Raw genomic sequence first — 17430 nt, 5'->3', positions numbered from 1 at the left:
TTGATTCACAATCTTATGCACCTCCGATGTATTAATAAAATAATTTAAGACCAACATCGGCCCGCACGGGCCTGGTTATCTTCAACAAAACGCGTCACCAAACACCGGACCCAATGAGATTCGAGCATTTGAAAAAATATTTTTTTACAAGCTTATTACGCGTTTCGGACGGTGAAAACGGCGTCAAATATTCTCACATTGACGAAAAATTATTTTTTAGAAATCTCGCGGCCGTATGGGATAGTTTTTCACGGCCAGAAATACGGTATAAGCGGTTTACATATTTAGTTTAGAAATACGGATAGTTTTTCACGGACGGAAATATCCGAAGTTGAGACGGAATTCTTCACCGAATTAATCACTGCGACGCCGGGAACGAGGTTGGTGCAAAACAACCGAATCACGCGTAAGCATATGCTGCTCGAAATAGTTCTCATCATATGCTCAAATTTCCTAAGCTAAATCGTCATTGCTTTGGGCACTGTGAAACGTATCAAGGCACTCGCTTACTGCACAGCGAAAAAGTACGAGCACTTGAACAACGTGTTTTTCGACTCGATTCTGCAAAACGCCCGCCATGTCACTCGGTCAAAGCCAAAACGAGGAACAATGTTTCGCCTCCATTCTTCATCGCCACACCGACCTATCAGATGTGGCATGAAGGACGACGTTTATGCTTAACCACGACATAAATGTACCCAAGTCTTGGGTACCCAAGCTAATTCGTGATAACTCTTCTCTTTTACCAAGTCTTACCAGGTACGGTACCTACTACACCTACCTACTACCAACTACCTAACCTACTGATACCATAGTGATGGGTAAAATAGTGGCAAGAGGCTTTGGCTTCGCCGGCTCATTGCGGCTTTGCAGTCGGTACTCGTAGTTATAATGGCATTTCCGTCATCCGTGGGAGCAACAGCTTCTACAGGAAGTAAAAATATTATAAACCTCAAACATATATGCTTAGCTTTTTAAACAGTCGCTAATGCTCTTTGTAACACTAAATGAAGGAATTTGGAGGAATCCCGACATCCGTGAAGTTAGGTTTACTTGCAGAACTGAGCAAAGATCTACTGTGCTCTATATAACCCACATATGTGGGGTTAATAACATGGCCCTTTCTGCCTCTGCCGTGGCATTTTTCGTGGCGAACTTTTGAAACTTGCTCCTGCTGTTTGATACGAAACTGAAAGGGACAAGCTCGGGTTGTGTGTGCTCCTTTATCAAGCAGCTAGCTAGCGCTTGCCAAGCCAGCCATTCCTTAACGGTTTTGAATGGAGTGCTTGCTCAAATGCTTAAACCATTTGGCGATCTCTTCACAAGAAACTTGGTAAATGAACACACACCCAATGTTCTTGAGATCCGACCATAGATCTACTGCAATCTACATACCCCAAAGAGGAATAACCCTTTTTTCTGCTGCCGGAATGAGCGGGTGTACTAGTTGTAAAAAAATTGTTTAGTTTAATTTCAAATGAAATAAACTTTTGTCTTGTACCTGCCCCTGTCTATTTTCCATGGATTTTCCAGAATCATGCTGTCGAGGAAGGAGTGATGCCCAAGATTTGCGATGTCGCGTTCATCGCATCTGCCCTATTATTATTAATATGGGTAATTTCATTTGGACCATCGTGTTGGTTCAGGAAGAATAGACACCGGAAAAAGAAGCCCTGCAAGCACTGGTAAAGAACACGAGTGACTTTTCATCAATATTTACAATGCCTTCATCCAAGGGGACAAGAGAGCTTGGAAATTTGAAACGAGTTACATAAAATTCTTACGAATAATCAAGTCTGACAAACGAAGGTCTGGTCCAGTGACAACAGGAAGTACCAGATCATGGACCTCCTTGAAAGGTGACATTCAGTCACCAGTCAAACCTGTCGTGGAAACATGAAATAATGTTACAATCAGCTGGACCGGGCCAGTTCCTTGTCCGAATCCCGACGAACCACGATTAAAGTGGTCATGCCGGTTCAGACGCCCCGACGAGAGTGGAGGGCTTAGATGCCTCTCCACCGCACTTTGGTGAAATGGTTGAGCCGGTAGAGCAACGTGCTGGTACGTTCCTCGTGCCCAGCACTGATTGGCGGCATGAGCAGTTTTGCTGCGCCGGATGCGGGGGTACATTTTGTATGGGACGCCAGTCGCTCCTGAACACAATCGGTCTTTTCACGGATGACCAAGAGCCATGCTGTGGCTTATGATCAGGGCAGCTCAAATCACTTGACAGAGACCCAGTTACTTTGCAAAGTCTCTTAAACAACAGGGGAGGGATAACAAAATAATCAATGGCTGTACAATTACAATACAACTATTATACACCACATGCATGGGGGATCGTACGATAAGTCCATGATTAGCTAACGATAAGACCTCAAGACACACCAAGACTAGACTGAAAATACCGTCGATGTGCTTGTTCGAGTACAGCAAGTCCCAGAGGGAAAGATGTGAGATGGCGGGGAGAAAGTTAGGTCTTGTGCCGAGGTCAGATCGTATTCATGCAGGCACGATGGAGGAGAGCTGCAGGTGAGACCTCAGGAGATTACAGGCAGGACTGCAGGCTTCGGGTGGGGAAGTGCTGATGTGGCAGGATGTGTCTGAAGTGAGACCGTGCACAAAGAGAAAAGCTTCCACAACGTAGACCAAGGTGCATATCCTTCCGGCCACCTTTTGCATTGCACCCATCTTTATCCCTTTGGTGCACGCCCCACCATATTCCGTCACTTGGCTACACCCTGTGGCACATATTGGTCGTTTAGCCATTAATCAGGGGGGGAGCCCCTTCCCTGAGCCTCTTGACCCATCCTCAAGTGTTCAGGGAAAATATCTGGGACTCACCCTCCCACCAAAACCTGTGCCTGTGTGAGGCAGAATTCTCTCTTAAAACACATGTCGGACAGATTACAAAGGAAGGTACATTAATCAGGAATTTAAGGGAAAAGCAATTTTAATCCCTCAGATCGGCAGTCTGCAGCTTCCTCACTCTCTGCAGACCTGGACAAAATCACAGACTGGTCAAACAAGTGGAACATGTCTTTCAATCCTGACAAATCTCACACTCTTGCTTTGTCTCTCCGAAAAGACCAACTGGACAACCCTCCCATCTCAACAATCCTCTCCAAGAAGTTCTGTCGCTCAATCTTTTGGGTCTCACTATCTGCCATGATCTTTCCTGGGAAAACCACATTTCCTAGCTGGCCTCCAAAGCCAGTCGCCGACTGGGCATCCTCCGTCGTGTGAAGTCCTTCCTTGGCACACCTGAGCTCCTCAGCACATACAAGGCTTTCATCCGCAGCTCAATGGAATACTGCTCTCCCCTCTGGGCTGGTGCTCCTGCCTCACACCTAGCTCGGCTTCACGCTGTTGAAACTAAAGCTTTAAGAATCATTGGAATCTCCCGCGATGAAGCCGATTGTGAGGGCCTTTCACTCACTCACCGCAGGCAGGTTGGTGGTCTTTCTGTCTTCTACCGACTCCTATCCAGGCTGGCTCCCCCAGCTCTCTCTGTGCTCTGTCCCCCAAATATTCCTGCAGGTCGCACAAGATCTGATAGCAACCCTCTTCTGGTGAAATTGCCAAAATCAAGACTCTCTGCTCACCTTCATCTTTCATTCCTCTTTTCTCCTGCCTCTGGAACAAACTCCCTCACTCCCTTCAACCCCACTCTTCCCTCCAGGTCTTTAAAACAGCTGTTCACCACCATTTCTTATCTTCACCCATCCAAAACCTTGATCTTTTCTACCCCCGTTAATTCACCCCAGATCCACTTTTTTGAAATGCCAACTTCTTTCCTGGAAGTCCTCGCAGTGTCCATGTGTTTTATACGTCTCCCACCCCCTCCCCTCCCCCTCCCCACATCTCCTGATGTCCCTGTTCTCTGCTGTTGTGCTTGTGTGGTTCCCTCTCTCTCCCCATATTGTCTCCCGCTCCCATTTATTGTATGTTTTGTGTGATCCTTTTTTTTTTGTGATTGTTGTTCGCTCTCACACAAGCCTCGATCTTGTTTACAACACAACAAAACAAACAAACAAACAAAAAAAACATGACGAGGGAAGGCTACAGCTTTCTACACAAATATCGATGCATAATTGCCTCACTCTTATGCTAACACATACAATATGTAAATAACTATTACTCAGCTTTTAATATTAACCCCTATGAACCATTTCCACAACACTATCATTCTGTCTTTCATCAGAATACTCCCTCAGATCACTCTCCTGAATAAATCCTGTCTTCTCCATTTCTTCTTATAATGGCCACTATTATTCCAACAATATGATGGGGTTAGCCGGGGGATGTCCGCTCTTCATTAAGGATACCATGGGATCTTTACCGTCCACCAACGAATGCCGGTAGACGGGACGCCCAGTTTAACATCCATCCAAGGGACGGCACACAGATTGAAAGAGAGAGCTTGGAGGTGAGTGTGCTTACCTCGAAGCCATCCTACCAGCCACCTGAACAGATCCTCTCTGTTTCAGATAATTTTTGGCTTAATTAACAATAATGGCCTCGGTTTATTATTTTGGAAGAGGAAAAGCAAGGAAGAGTAAATGAGGAAAAGGGATGAGGAAGAGCAGGAACAATTATTTTGGTGAAACCTTCAACTGCTCATAATGAAGTTTGAGCCTTCAGAGGGAGATAAGAGCTTCATTAGCCCCTGCTGGACTTCGTCCAAAATGGATTCGGTCTCGTCTCGTTATGGATTCGGTCTCGTCCATCAATCCATCTGTCCGTCCGTCTGCAACCATATCTCGGAAGGTTGTGGACCGATTTTGTTCATACTTGACACAAAAACAATACATCATGGTATCCATGTGCACATCATTTTGTTTGGCGATGTGAACAAAGATGGCCAACTGGCGGCCATTTTAGTTGTAAAAAACCCGATGCTGAACACGTCCTCAACCATTTCTCGGACTTGAATTTACCAATGTAGTTCAAACTTGGCACACATATCATGAATGATGGCTTCCATGTGCCTGTCATTTATTTTTCAAGATCAGATCCAAAATGGCCGACTTGCAGCCATTTTGCTTCTTAAACGTGTCCCCAACCATTTCTTGACATGCGTGGACCGATTTTCTTCAAACTCGGTACAAAGACAATATATGAGAGAATACATATGTAGAACATCTTGGTTTGTAATTCGATCAAAGGTGGCTGACTGGCGACCTTCAACTCTGTACAGCAACATTAGTAAAAGCACGGGAGCTATGACATTTTATGTCTTTTTCTTCTTGTTATTCTTTTGTATGCAGCCTGTGGGTGTTGGTTGCATCATTGCTGGGAGTGCACCTATGCCACTGATGCAGTGCCCCCTGTTTCCAGTAATCGGGTACGGTACTTATTTTACCGACCTTGGAAGGATGACAGGCTGAGTCTCACACCTGGTGCTATTTAACGGTTCAACAGGGGTCTGGAACTCATTACCCTAAGATCTTCAGCCAGTTATCTTAACTGTAAAGCCAACACTGGGCTTACCTGCAAGCTCAATGTTTTATATCCGATAACAATGGAACATGCTCTTCATCTTTTGAAAATCATACTTTTTTCTCGAACTCACAAGCTTTGTCTTTGTTTCTGCAGTTTTGAATGTGGCCGGAAGTACGAACAAAAAAAAAAGGTAAGCAAAGAGCGGCCATTGCTGGAGAACTTTCAACAAAAGGAAGTTGCAGAGATGCAACAAGGAGAGTTGAATCCACTAAATTCCACTAATTATCATTATCTTTGCTTCCATTTGAAAAATTATTATTACCTCCACCACGAAGGTTGTTTTCACCCCTGTCTGTTTGTTTGTTACTTGCGAAAATCGAAGATTTCTCATTAATATATTGGTTGGTCTTGTGCGTTATTACCTTCGCAAAAGCGGAAGGTTATGTTTTGATCGCTGTGTATTTATTTGTATGTCTGTGTGTGTGTGTGTGTGTGTGTGTGTGTGTGTGTGTGTGTGTGTTTGTATATGTTATTCGCATAACTCAAAAAGTATTCAACCGAATTGCATGAAATTTGGTGGGATGATTGGTTATTATACGGGACACATTTGATTAGATTTTGGGAGCAATCGGGTCAAAGGTCAAGGTCAAGGTCACGAAAAGGTCAAAATCGTATTTTTTACCAAGTACAGAACAGTAGCTGCGGCGAAGGTATGCGCTCTACCGAGTGCCCGTACTAGTTCTGTCTGTTTGTCTGTCTGTCTGTTTGAATGTCTGTCAATCACCTACAGATCACAATTTTCAACCGATATTCACGAAACTTCACCAAATGGTAGAGTTTGTCATAAGCAAGAAGCCTATTGTTTTTGGGGTCAGTAGGTCAACAAAGGCCAAAGGTCACCAACTTTGTCAAATTTCTAAAATTCTCAATTTTCATCCAATTGACTTGAAATTTGAAGAGGATTTGCACATATGGTCACTGAATTCAACTACCAAGTATTTTTGAGGTCAACATCGGCCAAATGGTTAACATTAGCCAAAAGGTCAACATAGGCCAAATTTCTAAAATCCCCAATTTCCATCCAATTGTCTTGAAATTTGAATAGGATTTTCATATCATCGAACTGAATTCAACCACCAACTATATTTGAGATCAACATAGATCACAAGGTCAACATAGGCCAAATGTCAACCACTTATTTTTAAAGTTTCTAAAATCTTCAATTTACATCTGATTGACTTGAAATTTGAACATGATTTTCATATCAGCCAACTGAATTGAACCACCAACTATTTTTGAGGTCAACATAGGCCAAAAGGTCAAAGGTCAACAACCATTTCCAATTTTTTTTAATCCTCAATTTTCATCAGATTGACTCTAAATTTGAATAGGATTTTTATGTGAGTGAACTGAATTCAATCAACTATTTTTGAGATCAAAATCGACCAAAAGGTCAACATAGTCCGAAGGTCGACCAACTTTATCAAATTTCTAAAATCCTCAATTTTAATCCGATTGACTTGAAATCTAAATAGGATTTGCATATCTGGTCATTGAAACCAATCATCAACTATTTTTGAGGTCAACATAGGCCAAAAGGTCAACATAGGCCAAATTTCTAAAATCCTCACTTTTCAACCGATTAACTTGAAACTTGAAGTGGGTTTGCATATCTGGTCATTAATTCAACCACAAATTATTTTTGAGGTCATCATAGGCCAACAACTTATTTTAGGAATTTCGCAAGTATCGTGCTGTACACGACATATTTCTTGTTTGTTTGTGAAGAAGACATCTCAAAAGGTTGTGTACGGATTCAAACGAAATTTGGTAGAGAGGTAGTGTATATGACAAGGACGAAATGATTAGATTTTGGTGAAGATCCAGATTCAGATCTGGCTAGTGGAATTTTTAAAGTGATTCTTCACCATTGAGAGATAGGGCCAAAACCGACATATAGCAGGATGTCTCAGAAAGTTATAGACTGATTTGGACGAAACTTGGGGAACCGGTTGGGTGTGTGACATCGACTAATCGATTCGATTTTGGTGAAGGTCTGAATGTGGATTCGGATACGAGAATTATTTAATTTCCAAGTGATTCTTCACCATTGAGAGATTGCGTGAAAAACGATAAAAATCTGATATTTAAAAACGTTATGGACGAGTTATGACGAAACTTGGTGGACGAGTTGGTTAAGTGACAAGAGCAAGCCAATTCGATTTTGGTGCAGGTCCGAATCCAGATCAGGCCTATCAGTGGGATACAAAACATAAACTGTTCAGCCTGGCGGAGGTTTGCGCTCTACCGAGTGCCGTTCTAGTCTTTAGAGATGTTTCTTCATTATGTTATTTCCATCTCTTCATGACGCAATGTGTTCTATTGCACAGGTCGAGTTGCTTTCGCGATTGGACGTGAAGGATGAACAAGTCAATCAGTTCACAGTGAAAAACGAGATCCTTTCAGACGATCTCGAAAAAGTTTCCATCAAGTTGTCAAAAGTACAACTTCAGCTCCAGAAACAACGGCAATGGAATGAGGAAGAACATCAGAAGAACGTTGAGAGCTTCCAACAAGTAAGGAACCGTTATCAAGCATGTCGGACTACAGATGTCAATGGGGTGAACATCATGTTCACCTCCACGTGTTCTGATGAGATTGAACACCTCGCAGGGGTCGTGCTGCTAATGAGACATTTACAAATGCAAGACCGTTGTTTGGAATTTGTGAAATTCCATGTGAACCTTCCACCTTTAACCAGAGTTGATTCTAGTTTAGCCTTGAGAGGGACACCTCCATAATGTATTGATGTTTTTTGATTGATGATGGGAAGGAGTGCGTAATGGTGAGCTGTGTGGTCTTGAATTTTCTTTCAAACCCGTCACTGGGTTTCTTTCTGGTTATGTAGAATAGAAAACAAGAAACTTCGTCGATGACACTGTCATGTTTCTACCTCACAGGTTGATGCACTTTCACAACGATTGGACGTGAAGGATGAACAAGGTAATGAGTTCACAGTGAAAAACAAGGTCCTTTCAGACGAACTCGAAAATGTTTCCATCAAGTTGCCAAAAGTACAACTTCAGCTCCAGAAGCAACAGCAATGGAATGAGGAAGAACAACAGAAGAACGTTGAGAGCTTCCAACAAGTAAGGAACCGTTATCAAGCATGTGGGACTACAGATGTCAATGGGGTGAACATAATGTTCACCTCCACATGATTTAATGAGTTTTAACACCTCGCAGGGGTCGTGCTCCTTGTGAGACATTTACAAATGGAAGACTATTCATTGGAATGTGGAACAGAAAACAGAAACATTCCCGTCAGTGACACTGTCATGTTTCTGCTGCACAGGTCGAGCTGCTATCTCAGCAGGTGAAATCAACGGATAATCAATTGGATGAGATGACTTCACGGATTGAAGCACTTTTGATGGATCGCTCACACCTGGAGAGCAAATGTTCTGAATTGGAACAGCAGCTCCAGGAACAGCGAAAGAAGCAGGAGCAGCAGGATGTTGAGTACCGCCAACAAGTAAGCAACCGTTATCGAACATTGTGGGACTTGCTCCACACTGTCTGACCTTTGACCACAGAATAACAGATACTAAAGAGCATAAGATAATGTTTCCCTCGATGTGTGATGATTGCTGATGTGTTTTAATCACTTGCAGGTGACGCAGCTCAAGACGGATTTTCAAAGTAAAGATAACTGCTGGGATGAAGTGGTCTTGAAAAATAACGAAACTGTAAAGGCAGTGGAAGAAATGAACAGGAAGTTCGAGGAATGGGAGCAACGATCTCAGTCCACTTCAAAAAAAAATTCCATCTCTTATGATTCCAAATCACTCCATGATCTAAATTCACATTCGTTCCACCCCTCCTCTGTCGTTCTTAAACGGATCGCTGACGTGAAAATCACAACTAACCCAATTTGTTATAAATGTTCGTCTTTCATGCATCATCCACGTTCTAAACTCCCCCCTCGCCCCTCCCCTACAAATCTCCCCCCTTGACCCTCCTCTTCTAAACGCCCCCCTCGCCCCTCCCCTGCAAATCTCCCCCCTTGACCCTCCTCTTCTAAAGTCCCCCCTTGCCCCTCCCCTCCGAAACTGCCCCCTAACCCCTCCCCTTCAAAACTCCCCCCAACCCCTCCCCTTCAAATTTCCCCCCGTACCATCCCTCTCCAATTCTCCCCCCTCCCACCTCCTCAAAGCTGCCTCATCCCGACTTCATCTCCCTTCTATCTCATACCTCCACCTCCCCCAATCTTCTGTCCCCTCAAAGAACCCCTCACTGTGCCTCATCCCATCACCATCAAACCTTTCAACCTCATCCTTCCCTTTCTTGGAACTCTTCTGTAATCTCTGACACACGATCAACTGCTCTTCCTACCTCCTCCTCCCCTCCCCTCTCCTGCACCCGATGCTCCCCTCTCTCCTCATTAACGATATGGACCTCAAACATCCGGGGCCTGGAGAGCCTGGAGAGAAAATATTCTGAATTGGAACAGCAGCTCCAGGAACAGCAAAACAAGCAGGAGCAACAGGATGTTGAGTACCGTCAACAAGTAAGCAACCGTTATCGAACAATGTGGGACTTGCTCCACACTGTCTGACCTTTGACCACAGAATAACAGATACTAAAGAGCATAAGATAATGTTTCCCTCGATGTGTGATGATTGCTGATGTGTTTTAATCACTTGCAGGTGACGCACCTCAAGACGGATTTTCAAAGTAAAGATAACTGCTGGGATGAAGTTGAAATTTGAAGAGGATTTACACATCATCGAACTGAATTGAACCACCAACTATTTTGAGATCAGCGTAGGCCAAAAGGTCAACATAAGCCAAAGGTCAACCACTTTTTTCAAATTTCTAAAATCCTCACTTTTCATCCGATTGACTTGAAATATGAATGTGATTTTCATATCGGATCACGGAATTCAACCACCAACTATTTTTGAGATCAGCATAGGCCAAAAGGTCAACATAGGCCAAAGGTCAACAACAATTTCAAATTTCTAAAATCCTCAACTTTAATCCTATTGACTTGAAATTTGAATAGGATTTTCATTTCAGCCAACTGAATTCAACCACCAACTAATTTTGAGATCAGCATAGCCAAAAGGTCAACATAGGCCAACGGTCAACAACAATTTCAAATTTCTAAAATCCTCAATTTTCATCCGATTCACTTGAAATTTGAATAGGATTTACATATCAGCTAACTCAATTCAACCACCAACTATTTTTAAGATCAGCATAGGCCAAAGGGTCAACATAGGCCAAAGGTCAACCACGTTTTTTCAAATTTCTAAAATCCTCAATTTTCATCCGATTGACATGAAATTTGAATAGGATTTTCACATCAGCTACCTGAATTCAACCACCAACTCTTTTTGAGATCAACATCGACCAAATGTCAACATAGGCCAAAAGGTCAACAAAGGCCCGAATTTCTAAAATTGTCAATTTTCATCCGATTAACTTAAACTTTGAAGACGATTTGAATATCAGGTCACTGAATTCAACCACGAATTATTTTTGAGGTCAAAAGGATGCTCTACCGAGTGCCATTTTACTTTGTTCTGTTTTGTCAAGTGTCACTCAATGAGTGATTTTTCATTTGTTTGTTTGTTTGTGAACAAAATATCTCAAAAAGTTGTGGATGGATTCGGACAAAATTTGGCAGGGATGCAGCATATGTCACAAGGACGAAATGATTAGATTTTGGTGAAGATCCGGATTCGGATCCGGCTACTGGAATTTTAAAGTGATTCTTCACCATTGGTATTTTGGGCCAAAAACGATACATCGCAGGATATCTCAAAAAGTTGTGGACGGATTTGGACGAAACTTGGTGGACCGGTTGGGTGTCCGACAAGGAAGAATCGATTTAATTTTGGTGAAGATCTGAATATGGATTCCGATATGAGAATTATTTAATTTCTTTAGTGATTCTTCACCATTGAGTGATGTGGCCAACCAGGCCCAGGTATGCTCTCTACTGAATGCCGTTCTAGTTTTACTGACTGAGAAACATATTTTTGTGTTTCGACAGATGAATGGTTATTTCACATTTCTGGAGAAATTATTGAAGGAGTGGAAAATATCGACACGCATCCATTTAATGCTCCAGGATCTGATAGATCTTCGCATCGTAAGTAATTTTCATCTTACTCAGGTGTGCCAATTCACAATTAATACCTGTCTCAAAGTTCGAACCACCAACCAACGTTCCGGTTCCTTGAGCTCGGTCGTGCTGATCTTTGGACTCCTCCGGTATCCTCAGAGTTCTCGCGATCGCTTTGTCGATTTTTCTACTGTTTATTTTGCTGTTTATGTGTTTACTGTGAGCTTGGAGGATTAGTCGGATTTTTCGTACCGTGTTTTTTGAGGCCTACCCGGTTCCCTCAGTCGTTGTGTGTCCCAGATCGTCCTTTCTCTGCACTACCTTTTATTTTCACCTTTTCCTTCTCCCAACTTTTTACAGCACGTGTTGTCTCGCCCCTCCCATCCTCCCATCCTCCATCTTTTCCTCTCTTTTCCGGACGATGTCACCTTTCTATCCCCATTCTTTTTGTGAAGTGCATCACCAAACTCTTTCACGATCGCTTTCAACCTTTCTCTTTTTTACTCAAATCTGTTTTCACTTAACCTTCAAAGAAAAAAGGAATCACTCCTCCCGTACTAAGTGCTGATATATACCTCCTCCTTCCTCCTTCCGTGTTGTTTAATCCCTTTTATTGCAATTCACTCTTCTTCCTTTTTCAAAGGCTGTTTTCAAATCCCTCTTTCAATCATTCCATTTCAAAAAATAAATCTCTTACATTTCTTCCCTTCTCCAATCTCTAAACTCACCTTTATATCACCCCTCCTTTAACGTTTTCAAATGTATCTCTGACTTGAAAATCTCAACAACCCCAGTTTGCATTGGATGAATGTGGGAGGAGGCAGATTTGTGGGTGAGTTAAGAGGAAACTTTGGAGGAGGATTGGAGGAGTGAGAGGGGAGATTTGAAGGGAAGGGGGAGGGGTGAGGGTGGAGTTTTTAAGGGGAGGTGTTAAGGGGGGGTTGAAGGGGGAGGAGGAGGGGTGAGGGTGGAGTTTTTAAGGGGGCGTTTAAGGGGAAGGGGGAGGGGTGAGGTTGGAGTTTTTTAAGGGGAGGGTGAGGGGGAGTTTGAAGGGGAGGGGTATGGGGAGTTCTGAAGGAGAGGGTGGAGATTTGAATGGGAGGGTTGGGGAGGGTGGAGATTTGAAGGGGAGGGAAGAGCGGGATAAATTAAGGGGAGGGGTGTGGGGGAGAGGGATGAGGGGGCGAAATGAAGGGGAGGAGTGAGGAGGGTTTTGAAAGGGAGAGGTAGGGGGGAGATAGTGATGGAATGGGGATAGGAGGGAGTGGAGGGAGGGGACATGGAGTGGGATGCTGGTAAGAGATAGGGTTTGTAGGACAGGAGGGAACAGACAGGGAAGGGGTTGACACTGAAGATGTACAAAAGGAGCAATTAATGAAATACAACCATCTCTCTTCCAAATCATTCCTCCACCTCCGATCCTCTACTTCCCTCTGCCCCACCTCATATTATTAATCACTGTGCCTCATCACATCACCACCTCGCCTTTGGTCCTCCTCATCCTGCCCTTTCTTCCAGCTCTCTTCCTCACTCCACCACATCCCCATGAGTACCTCTGTCTACGGCTTCCCCTCCACTTCCACCTCTTGTTTATGTGTGTTGTACCGTCCAACAAACAGTGATGACTCCATTTACATCTCGCTGTCTGCCAACATGGACCAACTTCTATCCACTCATCCCAACTCTCTTTTCATCATACTGTCGTGACCAAAAATATTGGTACCCTTGCACTTTTTTCAAATAATGTCTCAAACCCCCTAACTTGTGAAATTCCAATACATCTCGTCCAGGAAATTGTTGAAATTAAAAAATCTTTTGGTATCTACATACAGTATGTATTTATTTGGTTTACAATGGAACAAAACAAAAAAAAAAGCTGAAAAAATTATTAATCTTAGCTTATCCCACAGAAATCCTAAAATGGCCCGCACAATATTATTGGCGCCTTTTAGAGGTTGTTAGAAATAATTAGATTTCAAACAGGTGATTCTCCTTTACTTTGGAATTGAACTCACCGATGGTATTAATTATTCCTTTAAAAAAGTAACTGAACTCACCTGCAATACAAGAATCACTCATTAAACTAGTTTGAATAGAGAAAAGGAGTCATTCTGCTGTTTTGTGTCACTGTGTGTACCGCGATGAGCATGGAGAAAAGAAATAATACCAGAGAATTGTCTGAGGAGGCCAGACACATGATTGTAACAAAGCATGGACAATCTCAAGGCTACAAGTCCATCGCCAGAGACCTTGATGTTAATGTGTCCACCATACGCAATGTTATCAGGAAGTTTAAGGCCCATGGCATTGTAGCCAACCTTGCTGGACGTGGCCACAAGAGAAACTTTGATCGAAGATTGCAGCGAAGGATTGTTCGAATGATGGAGAAAGCACCTCGATCAACTGTCAAACAGATTCAAGCTGACCTTCAGACACAAGTTACGATAGTTTCAACTCGCACCATCCGTCGCCAACTCAATGAAAGGGGGTTCCATGGTCGGAGACCCAGGAGGACCCCACTGCTGAGAGAGAGACAAGAAAGCCCGACTGGAGTTTGCCAAAACACACTTGAACAAGTCAAAAAAATCCTTCTGGGATAATGTCCTGTGCACAGATGAGACCAAATTAGAACTTTTTGGGAAAGCCAAAATTTTACAGAATATATATATATATTTTTTTCATTTTATTTTTTTAATTTTTACATTTTTACAAGTTTTCATTTCATTTTTACACAAAATTTTCCATTTGTTTACAGAAAACAAAATGAAGCCTTCAAAGAAAAAAACACCTTCCCTGCAGTCAAACATCACTGAACCTCTATGTTTGACTGTAGGAATGAATGACATGAATGAATGAGCGTTGTTTTTTTTTTGTTTTTTTATAAATGGCCTTGACAAAACGATCATACATTCATTCCTACAGTCAAACAGAGAAGAGGTTCAGTGATGTTTTGGGGTTGCTCTGCTGCCTCTGGCACTGGGTGCCTTGAGTGTGTGCATGGTATGGTGAAAATCAAGGATGTCCACAGAAAAAACTCCAACGTGAGCTTTTATTCACTCGAATACAACACATCTGGAGGGAAGCATATAAGGCACAAATAAGTAAACATTCCCAGACAACCTTCATTAATGCTGAGGCAATGCAGAGACAATAATAATAATAATAATAATAATAAAGGAGTCTTATATAGCCCCATCAAGCAGAGTAAACTACCCTCATGGCGCTTTACATTATCATGCGAACGCGCACACACACACACACAAACATATACACACACACAGACACACCTTCACTCTTGCCCTATTTCTCTCCCTCCCCATTCAAAACCCACAGATGTGTGCACTCCCCTTCCTCCTCTCCCCTCTCCCCCCTCCCCCGCACATGCACACAGACATACTCTCGATCTCTGTCCCACCTCTCTGTCCCACCTGTTTCAAGTACTTGCTTGGAAAATGTCATGTTACAGTCGAAAACCACACCAACGTTCTTGGCCGACGAAACAAAGTTTACATCGGTTCCACCAACATGAACAGTGGTAGGAAGTGAACATTGTAGAGGACATCTGTGCGATCTTACAATCATAGACTCTGTTTTAGCATCGTTCAGCTGAAGTTTGTTTTGGGTCATCCACGCCTTCACGTCGGGTACATAGGCATGTCATTAGCGTCCTTACCAACTTGGAGACCACAACAGCAGAAATAAAATCCCTCCTCGCTTACAGGTAGTTTAAGGCGTCTCCAAGATGCGCGGTCGATTCAGGGACTGCATCATCAGTAATGTATTCAGGGAGGAGGGCACTGCTCGGAGATGCAACCCACAATTTCATATCACATGGCATCATGAAATCAGGAGATTACCAAGGCATTTTGGAGCGCAATGTTCAACCCAGTGTCAGAAAGCTGGGTCTCCGTCGAAGGTAATGGGTCTTGCAGCAGGACAATGACCCCAAACACACTTCAAAAATCACCCAGGATTGGTTCAAGACAAAACGCTGGACTGTTCTGAAGTGGCCAGCAATGAGTCCAGATCGAAATCCCATTGAACACCTGTGGGAGATCTGCAAACAGCAGTTGGTAGAAGGCACCCTTCAAATCTGGGAGAACTGGAGCAGTTGGCACAATAAGAGTGGGCCAAACTGCCAGTAGGGAGGTGGAGGAAGCTCATTCATGGCTATCGGAAGCGCTTGACTGCAGTTATTTTGTCCAAAGGCTGTGCTAACAAATATTAAGTCGAGGGTGTTAATAATTTTGTCAATACCATTTCTTTTTATTTTATGATTTAAAAGGATATATTAAGGATATAATATATTCATTAAAAGGATATATCCCACTCCTCCCTTCAAGTCTTCAAAACACCTGCTCACCACCATCTCTCATCTTCCCCCATCCAAAACCTTGATCTTTTCTACCCCGTCAAAATACTCCAAATCCACCTGAGTCAAAATTCCGTGTTCCTTCCGAAAAGTCCTCGTGCTATCCATCTTGTTTATCCCGTGTACCTCACCCCAGCCCTCTCCCTTCCACAGATCTGATGTCCCTGTTCCCTGCTGTTGTTGTGCTTCCCTCTCTCTCCCCCTCTTGTCTCCTGCTCCCTTTATCATATGTTCCATGTGTTAGCCCTTATACGAGCCACGACATTGTATGCAAAAAAACAACAACAAAGAAACAAACAAGAAAAACATCTGCATCGATAACTGCGTGTTTGCTCTTCCCTTTCTCAGCATAAATGGATTCCACATCAAGAGGTAGAGCGACCAAAGTACCTTCGGATGATACGTGAGGAAGCTTGTGCAGAACAACAGCGATGAAGATCACACCATAACATGAAGTTACCACCTGCTGTTATTTTATTCTCCAAAATATTCCCATTTGCCAACGATGTGTGAAGATCAACAAACATTATCACTCATGGGGTCACCCGTGGAAATCCCACGGGCATGGACGTGTGTGACATTTCTACATATTGAGTTAGATGCTGCACATGCACATTCAGTTTCACAATACACACACACATATATATATATATATATATATATAGATACACACACATACACACGTACACACACACTCACACATACACACATGTACACGACAGACATGCATACACATACACATACACACATATATATGCACATATACACACAGATGCACACACACACATATATATACACATACACGCACACACACACACACACATATATATATATACATACACATACACACACAAATATACACACACACATATATATATATATACATGCACATACACACACAAATATACACACACACATATATATATACACACAAACACACACACAAATATACACATATATATATATACACATATACACACAAATATACACACACACACACACACACACACACACACACACACACACACACACACACACAAATAAATATATACATACAAACACACACACACACGTACACACATCTCACATGTCCCACATGTATATATCCCACATCCCACATGTATATACATGTTTAAAGTGTACGTGCACTTCCCCCTTGGCCCCGCCCGGCAACGCAGGGTACTTCTGCTGGTAACTAATAAAATAAAAACGAAGAAATATCTCTTGGTGATTTCCTGAAACTCGGTGAAATTCGATGACATTCGCTCAGTGAATTCACTCGGTTTCTCAGTGAAAATTTTCCTTTGGGCGGTGTATAATTGCTCCAAACGAAATATCTCTCAGAAATTTCCCGTCTGTTAAATTATTTATTTTACAGATGTGAATGACACGTCCATGCACACATGAAATGGAGTTTGTTTTTGCACACGTGAAATGACCACGTGAACCTTTACTTCCGGATAATAATGTTGAA

The 17430-nt window shown here is 42.7% G+C and overlaps 1 protein-coding gene across 3 annotated transcripts; it reads left to right on the top strand.

The window, feature by feature from the left end:
• The first annotated feature begins 171 nt into the window (after positions 1 to 171).
• Positions 172 to 17178, top strand: LOC137417846 (uncharacterized). 3 transcript variants are annotated; one of them, XM_078786665.1, is made up of 10 exons: positions 172 to 406; positions 1534 to 1685; positions 5602 to 5638; positions 7839 to 8024; positions 8409 to 8597; positions 8804 to 8983; positions 9123 to 10018; positions 10158 to 10304; positions 11513 to 11611; positions 16305 to 17178. In XM_078786665.1, the coding sequence occupies exons 2-7, from the start codon at positions 1558 to 1560 to the stop codon at positions 9462 to 9464; spliced, it is 1062 nt and encodes a 353-aa protein (XP_078642791.1). In that variant the 5' UTR covers positions 172 to 406; positions 1534 to 1557; the 3' UTR covers positions 9465 to 10018; positions 10158 to 10304; positions 11513 to 11611; positions 16305 to 17178. The 3 variants fall into 3 exon arrangements, with proteins under 3 accessions (XP_078642791.1, XP_078642790.1, XP_078642792.1); XM_078786664.1 differs by lacking the exon at positions 172 to 406 and having other exon boundaries at positions 901 to 1685; XM_078786666.1 differs by lacking the exons at positions 172 to 406; positions 10158 to 10304 and having other exon boundaries at positions 901 to 1685.
• The last annotated feature ends 252 nt before the right edge of the window (positions 17179 to 17430 follow it).

This window comes from Myxine glutinosa, chromosome 11 (genome assembly GCF_964187855.1).
Source record: "Myxine glutinosa chromosome 11, kmMyxGlut1.1, whole genome shotgun sequence".
Taxonomy (NCBI): Eukaryota; Metazoa; Chordata; class Myxini; order Myxiniformes; family Myxinidae; genus Myxine; species Myxine glutinosa.
Note: the sequence above shows the minus strand (reverse complement) of the source record. Positions and strands in the feature narration are given on the sequence as shown.